The sequence below is a fragment of the Indicator indicator genome, chromosome 23 (genome assembly GCF_027791375.1).
Source record: "Indicator indicator isolate 239-I01 chromosome 23, UM_Iind_1.1, whole genome shotgun sequence".
NCBI lineage: Eukaryota > Metazoa > Chordata > Aves > Piciformes > Indicatoridae > Indicator > Indicator indicator.
In genome coordinates, this window is record NC_072032.1 from 17,756,155 (window position 1) to 17,774,471 (window position 18,317).

At 36.8% G+C, this 18,317-nt stretch overlaps 1 protein-coding gene across 1 annotated transcript in view; it reads right to left on the reverse strand.

Moving 5' to 3' along the window:
- The window catches only part of CC2D2A (coiled-coil and C2 domain containing 2A), a 46,143-nt gene that overhangs the window by 4,343 nt on the left and 23,483 nt on the right, over positions 1-18,317 (reverse strand). Inside the window, exons 18-33 of the mRNA XM_054391566.1 lie at positions 17,825-17,972; positions 17,007-17,145; positions 16,031-16,234; positions 13,117-13,209; positions 12,242-12,333; positions 10,380-10,547; positions 8,867-8,972; positions 7,415-7,524; positions 7,201-7,297; positions 5,911-6,009; positions 5,070-5,246; positions 3,236-3,256; positions 2,000-2,203; positions 1,458-1,547; positions 593-706; positions 188-322 (exon numbers count right to left, since the gene is read on the reverse strand). Of these exons, the coding sequence (XP_054247541.1) occupies positions 188-322; positions 593-706; positions 1,458-1,547; positions 2,000-2,203; positions 3,236-3,256; positions 5,070-5,246; positions 5,911-6,009; positions 7,201-7,297; positions 7,415-7,524; positions 8,867-8,972; positions 10,380-10,547; positions 12,242-12,333; positions 13,117-13,209; positions 16,031-16,234; positions 17,007-17,145; positions 17,825-17,972 (1,997 nt within the window). The remainder of the gene's footprint in view (positions 1-187; positions 323-592; positions 707-1,457; positions 1,548-1,999; positions 2,204-3,235; positions 3,257-5,069; positions 5,247-5,910; positions 6,010-7,200; positions 7,298-7,414; positions 7,525-8,866; positions 8,973-10,379; positions 10,548-12,241; positions 12,334-13,116; positions 13,210-16,030; positions 16,235-17,006; positions 17,146-17,824; positions 17,973-18,317) is intronic.

Below are 18,317 nucleotides of genomic sequence, written 5' to 3' on the forward strand. Positions count from 1 at the left end.
TGGAGGCCTGACTCACTGCTTCCTTGTAATGTTTCCAAAAAAATTAAGGCACAAACTTACAAGCTCAACTTCCAGTTTTCATTCAAATATAGTTACACCGATGAACAAATGAAGCATAAGGTCAAGAAAAACATCAAGTTATCAACTCTCATGCGTATAGAAACGTGACAGGACTGGGTGCACTTACATTATCACAGCTGATCAGACAGTACACATTTTGTAAAGGGCAAAAAGTATCATACTGGCCATAGAAACTGCCAGTACTGGGGTTCCAAATCACATACTGACTCTGCTCCACAGTTAATACATATGCAGTTGGTCCCTAGGAAGGAAAAAATAGTATAAGGAAGATGTATTAAAACTGGCTACAAAGACATGCTTTGTATTGTTTGGAATGTTTTACTTTTGAGATGAATAGTATATGGGGGAGCGTGGGGGGTGGAACTGACTAGAAGAATTTACAGGTTCATTACAATTCAACCAACAAACACATAATAACATGGTTTATGTGGCAGAGAAATGTTGGGCAGACACAGCCCTGGGTGGGAACCAAAGACTTCATAGAATAAAAGTTAATATTCAGACTTCTTACCTCAGGAATAGCATTTCCAATGACAAGCCAGGCTTTTTTTCCCATACCAAGAAAATAATTACACAAGAGCACAGCATGTTCTGCCTCATCTCCCGCCAGAAGATAGAGAAATTGCTAATTGAGGTAATAGAGAAATAAAAATTAAGGCCTTTCAATGCATTTAACAATTGCATATCAATTTATTTCTTAACACTTCCGAAGCAAGAGTCCCCTCAGATCTTTGCAGCTGATCTTTATTGGTTATTGTGCACTGCTTCAAAATGCAGGATGAAAATTGAATGCTGGTGATGCAGGTGTGAGATTTTACCACAAGAACCAGAGTCTTTGCCTTTGGAGTTCTGAAATGTACAGAAAAGTTCTGAGATGCTGAAAATATTATCTATGATTAACTTAGTGTCTGCTGTTATGCTACACATGAGGGACTTATTTGTATGTGTATGTGAAAGAGAAGGCTGAGTGTCCCCTTATTGCTGACATTAAGTGCAACATCTTTTCTCTAGCTTAGTCTAAAGTCTCCAGCAGTCAGCGCCCTTTAACTTGTACATTCTGTGTTGGTTTATAACTGGGAAAAACACCACCACCACCACAACAGGAAAAGCTTAAAGCCCTGAGCATTCTTAGGGTCAATCAATTACAATCTATGGAAGATAAATATTTTGGCTCCTATCAGGATAAGCAACTTTTCTGCTTACTTGGCCCTCATTCCTTTTCCTTACACAGAAAAAGTCCTCACAACAATAGAATCACAGAATAATTCATGTCTGAAGGGACCTCAAGAACTCATCTGGTACGATCTCCCCCTGAAAGCAAGGGCTGCTGGGATGTTATATCACATTCTAGAAGATAAAGAATTTGCATTGCTTACATCTGATGTACTCCATAAATCACAAATTCCAGAAAATGACACAGTATCTGGCAGAAAAGGAATGAGAGCAACGTAACGAGCCACCACCTCCTGCAAGAAAAAAAAACATCACAAGTCACGCCTTCAACTCACAACAGGGATAGCCAGCAACAGCAGTATGAGACCAGATGTGAAACAGTGCTGTTTCCACAGACAACAATGACAAAAGTCTGAGCTCCTCACAGCAGCAGCTAGCTCATTTTAGAATTTAGATCAAAGACTGATATGATTTATTTCCATTGAGGTTTGGCAGAATTCTTTGTCGTTTTAAGGACAACACTCTGTCCCTATTTTGTTCCAGAGAAGACAAATATCCTTTTCCAGCATCATCATGGATAGACACACTGAGTAGCATAAAGTCACTACTACTTTATTTTGTAGCTCTGGATGTTCCTTTATGAGAAGAACACCTATAAAATGGTGGTGTGTCTACATGCATGTGTCAACACACGTGTTCCAAAATCTATACCTGAGAACCTTCCCTGACTTTTCCAAGTACTTACTGCTGCAGTTTGAGAACTATCTGGGGCAGCATCAAGAAGGTCCTGTGGTGGATTCAAAGGTCTGATATATCTGGTAATAAAAACTGTTTTCCCATCGAGGTCAATCACAGTCGTTAAGCACTGGCGGCTTGGAAACTTCGATGTGCACTCAGCTTCATACTTTTCTGCTGCCTGGAGCAATTTCTCATCTTCTTGGGTATCAAACTTCAAAAGATAATACAAGTTATACAAAAATGGTTTTATTTAGAGTTTGGGTTTAACTCTTTACATAAAAGGAGTGCGTTTTGCCTGTGGTTTATGCTGTAGCTTGCAGACATGTCTGCAAGGTCAAGGCAATGGAAAATCAGCAATCTGCATTTACTTACAAATGCTCTTAATGACCTGTACCTGTGAGCTGGCTTTAGGAAAGCACTACAAAATGTGAAAGCTATAGCCAAGAAAAACTGCAAGGATGAAACACCACATATTAAAAGTAAACAATTATGGTTAGGTGCTAATCCTACAGGCTTTTCACATAACGCTCCATTAAAACCACAGCTGAGGTTATGCACAAAATCCCAGTGCTTCTTATATAAATAATACTGCAACAACCATGCAAAATACCAAAATATTTTCAGGGACGGTCCAAGAAAATTTTAGATGAATCTTTATATAATCCAGACTTGTTTAGATGTGATTTTCCAGAAGCAGAACTAAGACTTCAAAGCACGTATATATCACACATATATATATAAAATCAGTAACAATTATCTGCTTATGTGTCACTTAAAAGGCCATATTTTAAAGGTATTAGCATCGGTCAAAATACATTTTTCATCTACTTAGAATCCCTTATGTATTTCTATATGAGAATTAAAGCTCACACTTCATAGCATTTCTGTTCATATTAAACCACTTTTTGTCATTTGTTACCCTTCTTCTCAAATGCACCAGAGGTGGAACAGCTGGGCACTGCCCTGTAGCCACATCTCCAAGTCAGCAGAGAAGGTACACAGTGGTCATTAACAGCCCCTGGCACTTTATAAATTGAAATGTAAATATTCACTGCAAATGTTACTGACAAACAGATAGCAACTATGTCAGAGTCAAGTAATGCAAAGTGTAGAAAGATTGCTGAATGGCACAAACCCAAGCTACATCTTGAATAGGGGACAACAGGAATCTCTCAACTGATTTAATTTATATAAATGCATATAATTTATATAAATTATATACTTTTCTAATTTAATATTGTACCTTCTTAAGCATTTCATTCATCTATATAGAGATTCAGGAAGGACAGAAGGAAAGAGAGGAAAAAACAGGTAAAGATACAAAAAAAGGTATCATAAAATTAAACTAAAATTAAGCTTGGCATCCTAAAACTAGTACACAAGTATTTCAAATGACTGGCTAGGCAGAAATGGCAAGGAACGGGAATGAAGGACAGCAAAAGTATTTATTTTTGTCATTTTATGGCAGACACTTTCTATAGCAAATGTATGTGTTACACCTGGGAGGTTGCAGCACAGAATTCAACCTTTCTATTAGACACATACTACCTAAAACAGAACAGTTTACCTAGTTTCCTCTAACATGAAGTGATATCTAACTGGTTTATATTTAGATTGCTTTGGGGGAAAAAAGGATTATTTGAAAATCCTGAACAATGTTTGCTAAAGAAATAATTTGGTTTGGCTTAGTATCCAAGATAAAGAAATTCTCTGCTGCTAAGCTGTATTTTCCTTCCAAAGCATTCAGATCAGTTCTAAATATAGCTACCAAACTGCACCATTTTACTAAGCATTAATATAATACATAACCTTTTAGTAATAAGCATCAAATTGCATCTATGCAAGAAACTATGAACAAAGGTTGGCTCAGTAAAGATGTCAAGATTTGCAACATATAATGCATAATATTTTACAATAATCTTGCCCCTTATTTGAATTTCTATGGTTTTTCCTTAGAAACAGTACTGGGGACATATTTCTACAAGCAGAGCTGTTTCCTTACAAATTCAGTACATCTTTTCCCAGCAACTAACTGCTGTATGCGAAGATTAAAACATGAAACTCTTGAATAAAGTTTCATCTAATTAAAGGTGCTTCCAGGTTATTAAGTTTATATTTATAGTTTTGAGTCCTAGTAATAATTTTATCATTCAAGCTAACTAACTTTAGAAGGCATCCATGAATGCACTTTATTCATATTCTTTATTTTCAGCAGTACTAAATTATAACAGCTCCCACAGTATGGCAGGAGAGCAACAAAACATAGGACTGGATAGTTTCCAAGACTGCAATTTAACAGGAAAGAGGGGGTTAGAATGTATCATAGAAATTTTATATTTACTCTGAAAAAGCAATTACATAACAACAAGCCTTTCTCTTCAGCTCCTGTTTGTAATAAATGATCAGCGTACCACTGAATTGGAAATGAATGAACTGCTGCTGTTTGTGCATGAAAAACAGACGCCTCGCTGAATGGATCTCAAAATCATCACAGAATGTTACATAAAATAGCAAGAGGTGTATGGATTTTAGGTACATATTGGGGCTGTTAGTGCAAGGCACTTCTGGTTTAGCAAAAAAAAATCTAAAACCCCCCCAATGTAACAGCTTTAAAAAGAATTATCTTCAAGATCTGGAGGCATGCATGAAGCCATAAATAATAAATGGTGTGTTTGAGCAGTACAAACACAGAAGCCAGAAAATACTACATTTGCACCTCTTGCACCTATGTCACCTCCTTGATATCCACTGTTCACAAACGCTCACATGAACACTTCATTGTTTACATGTGTAAATGGGAAATTATATGCTCACAGATAATCAATGTAAATCTACTTTCTGTTAATAACAGAGCTAGATACCTGGGAAGAGTTATTTCTCATGCTGGAAGCATCGATCTGACTTAATGGTGCACCCAACTACATTGAACTGAGCTGAAAAATGTGAGGTAGAACAGACAGACTTTATATTATCCTTCTGTACTTGTAACTCACATCCTTTGGTGCACTAAGTACTTATCTGCATCTCAAGAACTGTACCACTGGAAACAAAAAACATAGGAGTTACTGATAAGTTACCTTCTCTTTGACTGCCTCTCCAGGAATGAGCTGTGGTTCAATGGTAATGAACAGGGTTATGTAGGAGCCCTCACTCAGACTGTGCATAGGGTCATAACCTCTCTCGATTCCCAGGTTCTTCTCTTTGCTGTAGCCAAGGAGGACAGGAGGAATATTCACCTTAAATGTACCATCAATCTACAACACATATGGAGAAACATGTCTTGTTAGTAGCAAAACTCCAAAAACTTCCTTCTCAAATATATTTGCTGCTCATATTCAAATATTTTATACGTTTGATTTCTTTGCTACTCTGAATTACAAAACTATAAAATGAGAGACTATGACAAATATACTGATTAGCTGTGGGGAAAACAATGAGAGATCTCATTGTTAAATGTATTAATGACAATAGGACTTCAGCCTCTCTTGCATATTAGGGAGACTGATGTTTAATATAATGAAAATCATACACACTACTTTGTACAGAATGGAAGAGAGTGACAGGCTTTCACTGTTCTTCCTTCAAAGAGCGATCTCCACATGGCACTATTTACCTGGAAAATGATGAAATACAGGTTGTAGCACCATGCTTCTGAACCATCACACCAGCAGGCCTTCGCCTATGTTTGAGTGCTGTAAGAATAATGCACTAGCATCCCCAGATGGACACCTTCCAGGCAGAAGCTGCTGATGCTTCTTCAGTGCATGAGCCCATGCAGCCAGCTTCCCCACAAAGAGTGCTCCGATACTTACCAGCACTCTGTACCTCCCTCTGCCACCACAGACATTTTATTACCAACTCCTTTCCATTCTCCAATTTCGTATTTTAAGAGATTTACTCCCAATTATTGACACTCACCCTTGACTGAAAGTATATGGTAGTAAATGGAATCTTAACACATCCCAGCCAGTGTCTCTCAACATGGGTGCGGATTTTACTTCCTCTTTCATGATCATCCTATTAAAAAGTTGCCCAACATAACACCTTTGTAAGCCAACCTTATTTCCTTTAATTCAACAATTTAATCACAGCATTAATAAAAATTTTGGATTATTTTAACAATTTACTGAAAGTATCAGTTCAACTACTAGCATGGCAATGGTCATTCTGCATGCCTTTCAAGCATGCCACATGCTGAACAACTACAACATCATGGTCCATGATACAACATGCTTGCACTTCAGAGTTCAAGTCCTATATAACTTGTGATGAAGAGCTCGAAAATCTGACAAGGAGCCCACAAGAGTCTCCTCAGACAACATAAATTAAGGTCTGGGCTTCTAATAGAGTGTTTTACTAGTATTTTAAAAAGTTTTTTGAAGGCTTTTTTTCCCATAAACCCTGTGGAATGGAAGCAGTGTTTTCATGTGTATTGCCTACCAGGGATTTCCAGATCTAGAAACATCAGCCTAGCAGTTCTATAAAAATAAGATAATCTCTAAAGGTTGGAGTGACATCTGAGTTTCCAGATTATCTTCTTTCCTTCTGTTTCACCAAATATCAGTTCACTTTTGAATTCTGCTCTCAGTGAAATGTGTAGAATTTATTTTTGGGTTGTATTTTCAAGAATCTTGAGTGCTGCTATTTTTGTGCACACTGAATTTCGGAAAGCTTTCACTGGTTTCAGCAAGGGAAGGAGTTATGGCAACACTAAGAGCTTTCAAGAATTTCTTGTTACTAGTGCTTTCAATTTTTACCTCAAAAAATTAATATAATACAGTGAAAAGATGGGGTGTTAGAGCATAAAAAGATTGTTACTAAAATATACAGGAGCTGCAATAAATCATCTGGAACTTAGTAAAAAGTAAGTTTAAGAAGAACAGAGTTCAGATTACAATTCATACGCTGCCTCTCAGTTTTAGTATCTCCAAGTTAACTGCATATCATACACATGTATGCTGCATACACATGTATGCTGCATATTTCATACACATGTTCAACTCTGACAAACAACACAGTACAGACAAAGGCTGACACTAGAGATTGCTCCCTTTTGCAGTAGACTAGATACAGAATCATAAGGAAATGCAGAATAGAGACAAAGAGGCACAGGATGGTAAAAGGTATTACACTGAAAAGTCATCTTCTGTCAACTTCAAAAAGCTCACAATATTCTGAAGTGTCACTGTCCTTCAATTATGAACTCACCTCTACAGCATCATGAAACACTTCATCAAAAACATTAATGAAGACTTCATCTTTTACCGACTGCAAACTGTGGGTGCTGTAGTCATTGTTAGGAGCTCTGAAAAGGTTAAATAAACCAAAATGCTTTGAACAGAACAGGAAAAATTGAATGAATTTGCATGCTCAAATTAGAAGTATTGTAATGCAGAAATAATTTGGTTTCCTTCTGCCATACCTAAACGGAAGCTCGAGTTCCTCGTTCCAGTTGGGGTTTGGACCCTCTGCTGTTGTGGTCCGGCAGACTGTTCGCTGGAAAGAAACTTCTACAAAAGGACGGACCAAGACCTATAGATACAGATTAAAACAAAGAATACAGGCCTCCATCATTAGAGTATATTAAATTATACATTTTAATGTATTTAGAAAAATAACTGCATAATTTGTGGAGACCAGGCTGGTTCAGCCTAGATAAAACTTTAATACACCTTAAATATTCCACTTCCTGGGCTTCTAAGATGTATGAAGCTTTAAAAAAACCCAAACAAACAACTTGACATGTTGGCATTTCTAAAAGATGTGTATTCAGAATACTTGACATATTTACATACAAATTTTCTCCTGAGAGTGGGAAAGCTACTGGTTGTCTAATCAAAGAAGGGAACTGCAGCAGAGCACGTGAAGCAGACAGCAATGGAGAAAAACGCACTTGTAATCCAAGAAGCTTACTGCTACAATCCTGGCTGTCCCTGAAACAGCCTTCTATTACAGATAAGCAACTCCTACTATACACAACAAACCCCTAATGTGATTTAAAAAGCCTTAATGGAACATTTCATTAACATTCAAATACATATGACAGAAACTTTTCTACATTTCAAAAAGCTATTATTTTGAGGGCAAATCATAAGAAAAAACCCTAAAGGGCTTCCATCCTCATTCAGAATGATGCTGAATTTAATTCTTAATAGCAAACAAATGCTATTTGTTTGCTGTAGGAATGGCTGTCCTGTTTTAGGCTAAGTGTGCACTGGGACCAAAATTCAGGCTGTGAAAATGGCCATCAGCAAGCACATGTAGAAGAATAACAACAGAGCAGGTACATGTGAAGTTTTCTCCTATTACCCTTCCAGGTTTCAACAGTTTTCAGATGAAGGACTTCCAAAGCCTGTAATGATTTTTCTATTAAGTAACTCCCAATGGATCACTCTTCCTTCTACTTGTCTGATACTCACTTCAATGCAACAAAACCTATTTAGTCCACAGTACATGTAAGCAACTTCTCTGGGTGCCTACAATTCCATGAAGAGCCACAAGCTTCTGTCTGTCTTAAACTTTATTCCTATCAGCTTCATTTGATGATCCCTCACCCCTGTACTGAGAGAGACAGTAAGGAGTCCATTCCCAGTCCATCTTCTCTACATTACTCAGGATTTTGTGTCTTTTTACCACATCCCTCCTCTTCTACTCCTAAGTACTAACATTCTGGATGAAAAGCCCTACCATTTTCCACTATGCAGTAGTCATTCTGCATTTCTGACATCCTTATTGCCCTTCTCTGAACTTTTGCAGCTTTACTGTCTTTTTAGAGGCCAAGGAGATAACATATCTTCCTGATTGTGAATGTTACTGTTTCTGGAAAAGAACGCCCACAAGCTCATGTAAGCAAATGCTAGCTCTGTAATATTACCTGGTTGAATGCCCAGTCTGGGCTATCAGTTGGGATGTGAGCTGCTGGAGAGGCTGCAAACATCTCATTAAAAGACCTCGAGAATTTGGAAGGCTGATGAAGTTTGCTACAAGAAGAAACAGACAACAACAATAAAAGACAGAGAACACATTACAAAATACAAATCCCTGAATTCTGGAAATACTTCTGATATTTTTACGTTATGACTTTAACACTGGAAAGATATTTATTTGATCAAATGACATGAAACGAATCCCAGAAAGGGGTAGTGAGTGCATAGCTCTCGTAAGCCTCACTGCAAAAGTGTGCTTTGTGTCTTCTCCTTTCTGAAATGCTTGTTAGCTTCTGATTTTTTTTCCTCCCCCATATAGTCTCCTTGAACTACAGGTTTTTCAATTTAAGCAGATGAATCCCCACAGAATTCATAAACAGTGTAGACTTCATGGTATCCAGGCAAAGCCTCTGTAACAAAATTAAACCCATATGAGTATGACATAATTGGCAATCTCTGAGTGAAGTAAAATAAAAATTAGTATGTTCATTTTTACAGTGTGTCAACTTGAAGTAAACTTTTTTTTCTGGCTAAAAGCACCACAGCATACATTACAAAAGAAAGCATTCATGGGGCAAGCAGCTCAAAATACATATCATGTAGTGCAGGAAGACTGGGAGGCTTTCTAGTTATTTTTGTAATACTGATAATGAATTGAAATCTTCACCTTTTTGTTCCTGTCAACATGTTTCTAATATGAATTGCTTTCCTTAGTATGAACTTATTTACAGAAACCCAACAGAACCTTTATTACAGTAAAAGTTTATTATCTTTACGTGCTAACTCCTGTATGCACAGCAGTTGGTCAGCTTGGAAACACCTCTGAGTTAAATGCAAGGTGTATTAATTTTGGGAGAGAGAACAACACTGCAGTAATACATGGCTTCTGGAACAGAACCAGTGTTCAGAGCTCAAGCAACCTCTGCATGACACAGCATCACGCAGTACAGGCATTGCCTTTATGTGCCCGGAAGTAATTAGAGCAAAATTAGGTTCAGTCCATTAACTTCAGCAGTTCATGAAGAAGACTAACATGCTACACTCAGGAGACAAATATAATACCCTACGACGACGAACTGGATTTTTTTAATGCTTATTTTTGGTATTTACGATATTAGAAATTAAAATTGCCCTGAGTGTAACTAACAGGCTTAAGGTATAAATAATCGAGTATTAACAGAGTTACAATGTTATCAAAGCTCTAAGTTATCTTACAGTTTCTTCCTTAAGCAGACTGAATATAGTCTTTGAATTTAGCTGTTACTGACAAATGATCACATTATTCTACAAACTTGCAGAAGAGCAGTTCTTTATCATCATTAATACAGAGATCCATGGATGTATGTTTTTATCATGAGGATACACATGGCTGAATTTTTAATCATTAGTTGCTTCAGCTGTCAGCAAAATAGCTGCAACCAGAAAAACTGATCTGTACTGGAATCAGGCATTTAAACATACCTCATCACTGGTTTTCTCACTGGAATATCATAAGCTCTAATGATGTTCACCAACAGTTTTATGTCTCCATCTGATAAGTTCTGTGCTGTGACCTTCTTCCTTTCTTTTCTTCTTGGCTTTAACGGACGTTTTGGCTCTGTCAGTTTAAAGAGGCTGAGTCCCATAATACTAACAATCATAAAACAGATATTTAGTCATTTTTGCATAGAATCCAGCACTCTAGTGTTTCCATGAAACACATACAAATTATGCACTAACAGAAAGGAAATATATCCTGTTAGTGCCATACAAACCCATGAAATGTCAAAATGTTTTTAGTATGACACAATCCATCCAAGTCTGTCTTATAAATTCATAAATTTTAAGTTAAATGACAAAAACGTGTGGTTTGTTTTTTTTTCGCCCCCAAAACAAGGCAAGATACAAATAAGACAATTACGCAGCTTTGAGGCAGATCTAAACTATGGAGCTACAAGCCAGGTATCTAGCAATTGACAAAGTTGTCAACAACCACTGTATGGAATAAGGAAAAAAAAAAAATCTAATTACACAGCTATGTAAAACAAACAATAGGAAGCAGAATGAATATGCCACAACATACCCTGGACCCTCAGAACTTACAACCCAAGGCAAAGCAGAACCAAAGGGGAAAAAAAAAAGTGAGAATAAAAAGCAGATGTTTTTATACATCATTGTTATTAACTGCTAAAATTCCAGAAATTACTTAAAAATATGATAAGCAATGGCATTATTTCCTTATACAGAAAATTCCACAGTAATTACTGTTAGAATAACATAAAACTCTCAGTTACTGAATTATCCCACCAAGTAGATGCTTTAAACAAATCATTTTACATTCACTAGCCACATAAAATTAGCAAATAGAATTCAATATGAACTAGTATTCATGATAACAAAACATCAATGCAGCATTAACAATTCTATGATTTTAATTTTAAGCAACTGTAAAAGCTGATTATGGTCTTGTTTGGATTTTTCCATTCTGTGATGCGAAAACATGAACTGAAAAATTGGACCAACTCTTGTAAGAGAGCAAGTCCTTGTGCCTCCAGCAGATGGAACTGTTTAGATTTATACTGCTGATTGAAAAAGCTTTCTCTGTACTTTAAGGGCATCACAAGAAACTTCTACATAAAAGCACTTGTCTTTCACAACTGTTTACTTACATTTTAAGTCAGCAACACTAACTAAGAGTTACCTATGCTAGGATAACTTGAAAATATCAAAATCATCAAGTATGGAATTTGGAACATAAATTCAAAGTGTATAAATCATAATAATCAAAAAAAGAAGACAAGAAAAGAAATGGAACAAGAAGCATTTCCAAATCCAGTAACATTTCTGAAAGCAAATAGCATATGATGACATTCAGCAACACCAAACAGAAATACAGAAGTTAAATAAAGAAAATGACTGCTAAATAATTTTCTGCACATTATTTGCAGGGCACATGCACTGACTCTAAGTGAATACAACCAGTAGTAGCGTTGTTATCTCTGATGCTTGTCTGATATTTGGAAATCATTCAATCTGGCACCAGCCAGGGCTATGTTCAGCTCATCAGATCACAGACTGCTGCATTATATCCTGCTACATCTTACTTACATGCTGTCATATTACCTCAGCCAAAGCCAGCCCTTTCCTTACAGAAGTTTTTAAGCACTTCATGGATCAGCACACCACCTGCACTGGCAGAGGGGCATGTAGCGACTGGAAGTTTACATATCATACAGAGCACAAAACTCCATCAGTTAGGCACATCAATACACTTTGCAAAAATAGACCATGGATGGGTTTACACAAATTATTTTGACTTAGAACAAATAAAGATAGTTCCTTACCCCAGGCTGGGAATCTCCTCTTCATTGACAAGGTCAGAGTGAAGGAAACAGTGTTTTGCTACAAGGAAACGGTTTATTACTGATTCTCGAACCTGTGAATGGGGAGGGAAAGGAGACAAAAATACATTTCTAATCCAGACCCATTGCACCCCAATTGTCTATTACACACAAAAAAACGTCCAGATCCACATTCTCTTATTTTTTACCAATTTTAGAAGAGCCACAGTCCAAGGAAAATTTCATTTCCACCAGCTACTTCTGTTGGAACACAGTATGAGCTCATTTTACAAACACAGTGATTCTCTAGAAACATACAGTTTCTAGCTCATCATCAGAAACAATCACAACAATGAATGACACTAACAGACATCTCTTTTCCACACCTAAATGGAGTTCTGGAGAAGACTGTAAAGAAATCTGCATGGTATTAGGTATGGGAAGATACACCCTCTGCCTTAGGCTGCAGGACAAGACACTATGTATTGCATCAAATGACTGTTAACAGTGGGTAGGGCTGCTTTCTTGGAGATAATTTTCTTAGCATCACAGCTTACAAGAAGGAAAATGAGGAGAAGGAAATTAGTGAGTACCTGGACACAACAGGACAGATCTCTGGGACACTGAAGAAAAATGAATTTACAGAAGTGCTAGAAGAATCCAGAATTGCACCTTTTTCAATAGCTTTAAATGAGTCATACACAAACCTCCACTTGTTCATGTAAGACCATTCTCAGGCCTAACCTGGAATGTGGAAAATGTCTGTGGCTCACATTTAGAGATGAGAATTTTTAGTATTCATGGAACTAAAGCATCTAAGTATAGAAGCAACGTATGGCTTAGAAAAATACTTTGGATCCATATTTATTACAGCTTACCTTCTGCAGATAGTTGGCAACAACTGCTCTGTGTGCATCCAGGTAATTTTTGCTGTCAATCACATCTCCCTCTTTCAGTCTCTTCTCATAGTCCTAAAGAGTTTGTGATTCAATAAATATTCATTGCTATATTATATACACATGAAAAAAGGTAATTATTTCATTCATATTAATATATGGATCACAGTAAGCCAAAACAGATATCAGAGGTTTATAAAGCTGGTTTTGATGTTAATGTATACAGCAAAAGCATTGCTAAACTTCCACAAATAAAAGACAAGAATTCCATTAAGTTAGAAGATTCATGTGGTTTATAATACTATGAATAACTTGAAGACTTCTTTCTTCTCTTAAAGCTGAACTTTGACCTGCTGTAAACTGAAATTCTATTTGAACTGGAAATGGTTTCCCTCGCTGCAGCTGCAATTGGGAGAATCCTTTATAAACCAAAGTGATGCAGTGCTGATGGAAGATGACCTGAAATCTGAACTGTTTTAATACATGCAACTAGTTTTCATACTGTCTCACATCAGAAGAAACTCTGTGGGAGAGGTTTTTGAGAAACAATTACTGAGCTGTTTTTAAGTTGTATTCAAGAAATATAGATTTAGTAGCAGAAGAAAAAAAAAAATCTTTGTTTGTACATTGTGAGAAAGTAAAAGCTCTTTAAGCATCCAGAGTGTGAAGATTTTGCTTTGTCTAAGGCTTGAGAAAAGAGTCTGCAACCTAACAGAAAGGCTGAGATGATTGCTGGTTACCACCACAAGAAAAGATTTACAAGAACCATTTGGTTCTTAGGGAGAAGTGATTGATGGAATATTTCTCAGGGCAGTGGTTACTGTTCTGGTACACTATAATGGAAGCTGTACTGACAGATGCAACTTTTATTCACAAGCACAGGAGAAACTGGATGAGGCCCACTAAAGAACTAAAAGACAGTCAGAGGCCTGGAGTGCATGATTTACAAGAGATTGCAATCTTAGAATAATGTAGGATGGAAGAGACTTCTGGTGGTCATCTGATCTAAACCCTGAAAGCAGGAACCACTCTGAGCAGGATATTCAGGGCCTTTGCCAATTGAATTTTCAGTATCTCAGGAGCTGGCAATTCTACAAACTTGCTGGACAGTGTGTTCTAGAACTTCAATATATTCTTTGTGAAAAACATTTTCATTACATCCAACAGGAATTTCTCTTGAAGTAACTTGTCTCGATCATCATCTTGCCTCTAATTAGGATTAGTCTTGCTCTCTTTGCTCTGCATCATTTCACTAGGTACCTGAAGGAAGTTTAAGATACTCCTTAGCTTTGCCCTCCTAGGCCAACACAAACTTAATTCCTTTCAGCCTCTTCTTGTACATCATCTTGTGCTCCAGCCCTGTAGATATTCTGGTAGCTCTGTGCTGGACTTGCTCCAATATCTCAGTGTCTTTCTTGCACTAAACAAGTGCAATTAGCTTGGCAAGGAAGACATTAATAAGCAATCTAATATCTGCCCCCAACTACTTGAGGGACAATTACATAGCAGAGTGCCAAATTCATCTTTTTAGTACCAGACAATACAGGAAAAAGAGCCGTAAGACAGCTTAGAAGGCTCAGGTTGGACATGATTTTTTTTTTTTAAACCACTAGAAGAGTAGAGCAGGATATGCATAAAGGCTGTGGAATCTCCCATTTAGATCTTTTCAAGACCTGCCTCGACAAACACACAGCTGATCTCATCTAGTGCTGGCAGCAGCCCCACCACTTCAGTGGAAGGCAGGATTAGATGACCTCCAGACAGTATTTTCCAAACAATAGTTCCATGATTCTATGAAATTTCAGACTTTGCCAAATAGTTAGTAAACCAACTAGGAATAATACCACTTGAAACTTAGTTTTGATGCTCATGTCATATAAAATGAACTTGGAATGGGTGATCATGGGTTTATCCAATTTATCCTTAATACAAAAAAAACCATAAAACAATTTTTAAACTGTCTTTCAAGTCATGAAGCCATGAACTGTCTTTCATGGCATGAACAAAGTTAGTCTGTAAAACCAACTGGATCAGAAATGTATTTCAAAGATGAGGCACTCCTTTAAATATGATACAAAACTAATCTAAAATTTTAAAAGCAGGAGTATTTATTGCAAAGAGCCAGAAATTATTGAATTAACACATTTCTTTTAAAAAAAAAAACAAACCACCAGATTTAACGCAAAATAAATCAAAGAAAGATTTTTTAAAAAATAAATTAGTGAAGATGTAGGGATAAAGCAGCAGTTCCCAGAATCTGAGATGATTCTGATCCTGCTGAGGCAGTGAACACTCTAAAATACACCTTAGCTACACAAATCACACAACTTAACACCAATAATGGAGCTGAGATTAAAAATAATTGAAGTATGACCCAAATTAAGAAATGCACACATTGCATTTCAGGAAGGTAATTAATGGACAGGCAAAGACAGGGTAAGCTAATTGGAACAATGTACTAAGCTAGAAATAACTGCAACATAGACTGTAGTGCAAACATAAAAAGGTTTTCATTCTCCTTAGAGTCATTGCTTCCAGTCTCTTCAGAAATGGCTCAAAAGTTAATAAGCTTAAGCCTGAATTATTTTTGCATTACCTATCTATATGTGAAATCATTTTTAAAAGTCTCTTACCTTTTAATAAAAACAAACCCAACAAGCTTACGACATCTGTGCGCAGACCAGTTGCTGTACCTTTTTCTCCTTCCACAGTATAGCTGTGGAACTATTGCCTTGGAACGAAGCAATCTTAATTAGATTAAAATCACACTAGAAAAGACTCATGGAATAAAGCTCTAATCTAAAGCATAGCTGTATATCCTTTAAGGGATCAACTGACTTAATTGGAAGTTAAATAGTATCAGCATTAAAACTAGAAAAGAAATATTTTGTTCTACCTGGAAGACTTTGTCACTGATTTCTCGTTCATGTAAAGGGACTTGCTTATAGTTTCGGAACTCTGTCACCTCCTCACTTCTGAGCTGCAAGAGTCGGAATCTCTTTGATCTATTAAATTCCTCATCAGAAACAAAATTGAATTCTTGCTGCAACTGTTCCAATCTGAAGAAATCAGGAACGTGTGCCTCTCCACTTGTAGCAACCTAAATTAGTTTTAAAAAAACACTAACTTTCTCATGTCAAGTAGTAAAAGTCTATAAAATTACCTTAAGTCTTATATGCAGGGATGTTCATGTTAAGCAAAAGCAACCGAGACAGTGCTCCGCTTTCAGTTTGATCCAAGTATTTTGAAGTAGGTTTTTGCTGAGCAAAGCATATGACATTAGACATTTAAGAAGAGAATAAAATTCTATTTCCTCACAAGACAGAACTTTGAAGACTAGGAAAACTGTCACATAGCAGAGTAATCTAACAAGCTATCCTGTAAAGACAATTAATTTAATTAATTTCAGCTATGCAAATAACTCCTCAGTCTGATGTTTAGACAAGTCCAAACTTCTACAACACAACAGATCTTTGTGCAACTGTCATTAATGAGCAACCTCCTATTTAACACCATATGAGTACACTGGGAATACCTCTGGACTTTAAGGAAAAAACAAACTCAAAATCTGTGTGTTTTTTTTTTTATAAATTGATGAGCATATTCCCTTATACCTATTTTTCCTTTACACCTAGAATACTACTGAGCACATTAATAAGTCATACTCATTAATAAATCATTAACTCACTACTAAATGGATTAATAAATCCTACTTTCAGTAGACACACTGCTTCTTTCGCTCACACAAGTACATCCATCACAAATTCAAAAGGTACTACCTCCCTGGCATGTATGCAGGTTGCCTGAGAAGGTACTGGTGATTTGGTGTTTCATGGCTCTACTAGCCCTGCAGGTCTGAAAAAGCCACTTACCATGATCAGCTGCATCAGAGCTGCATTGTTTGGGTCATTTGGATCAAGTTTTGCTTCTGCTGCCCACTTCGCTAGTTTCTTCATGTCAGTTAAGCCTGATGTGCCAATGGATGCAACAGCATCAATATTTTTTAAAGCACTAAAAAGACAGAATTGACAGTACTTATACCTAAACCACGTGGTTTAGCAATAATTAAAAACAATTTTGGCAAAACCCAAAAAGCTTGCCACAACCTGAATACAAAATTTTTAGTTGTAGCTATGGCAAGTGAGAGAATGATGAATTTTTGTTTGCCCTTCTCTGGACACATTTGGGCAACTCCACATCTTTCTTGAATTGAGGGGCCCAGAACTGGACACAGTATTCAAGATGTGGCCTAACCAGTGCTGAGTACAGGGGCAGAATGACTTCCCTGCTCCTGCTGGCCACACTATTCCTGATACAGGCCAGGATGCCATTGGCCTTCTTGCCTACCTGGGCAGACATTACAGAAAAGGCGTTTCAAGTATGTATCCCAACAGCCTCCCCAAATGCACTTGGATAAGAAAGAGCTGAAGCTTCTGTTGTTAGCAAAACGATTACAGGAAAGTTCCTTGTCAATATATACATCTTCTCTTAGAAAATCATAAAAAATAAGCTAATCAGCTTGAGTATAACTTCAATATTTTATAAACAATACAATAAGAGATAGATTTCAAAGTAAAATTTAATAAACTCAAAGAAAATGACTAGGAAAATTCTTGATTACCAAAGCATTTTTAAAAAATACTAATTTAAACAGTTTCCCATGAATCACTGGAAATTCTTATCCAGTTACCTTGGAATGCCTGTGTTTTGCTGAGATACTGAAGGAATTAAGGGGATTCCTTTTTCTCCAACTGCCCAAGAGACACTATTGGATACTTTCCCAGAGGTCATTAAAGACATTTTGTTGGTACCATCAGCTTCAAAAGAAAAGGGCACACCTATCAAAAGGGAAAAAAATCCCAAAGTGGGGCATTTATGCATTTAAGCACAACATCCAAACATCTAACAAAAATAATTCCTGAAAAATAAGTAGTCAGACAACCTGTGCCTTTATAGAAATAGAGTAATGTGAAACTACTTGATCCTGCTGCATGCTGTAGGGAAGTGCTCTGCCCTACAAAGGAGTGAAAGCTTCCATGATATGTGTAGAAAGGGTTTCCATTTGGGTTGGAAGGAAAGTCTATGCCTTGAAAGCTATGCCAAAGGTGCTTTTCTTTTTTTTGCCTTCACAGATGCACACCATTTAATATTTCTAACAGTCTTTAGACTCAGCATATTGTTAT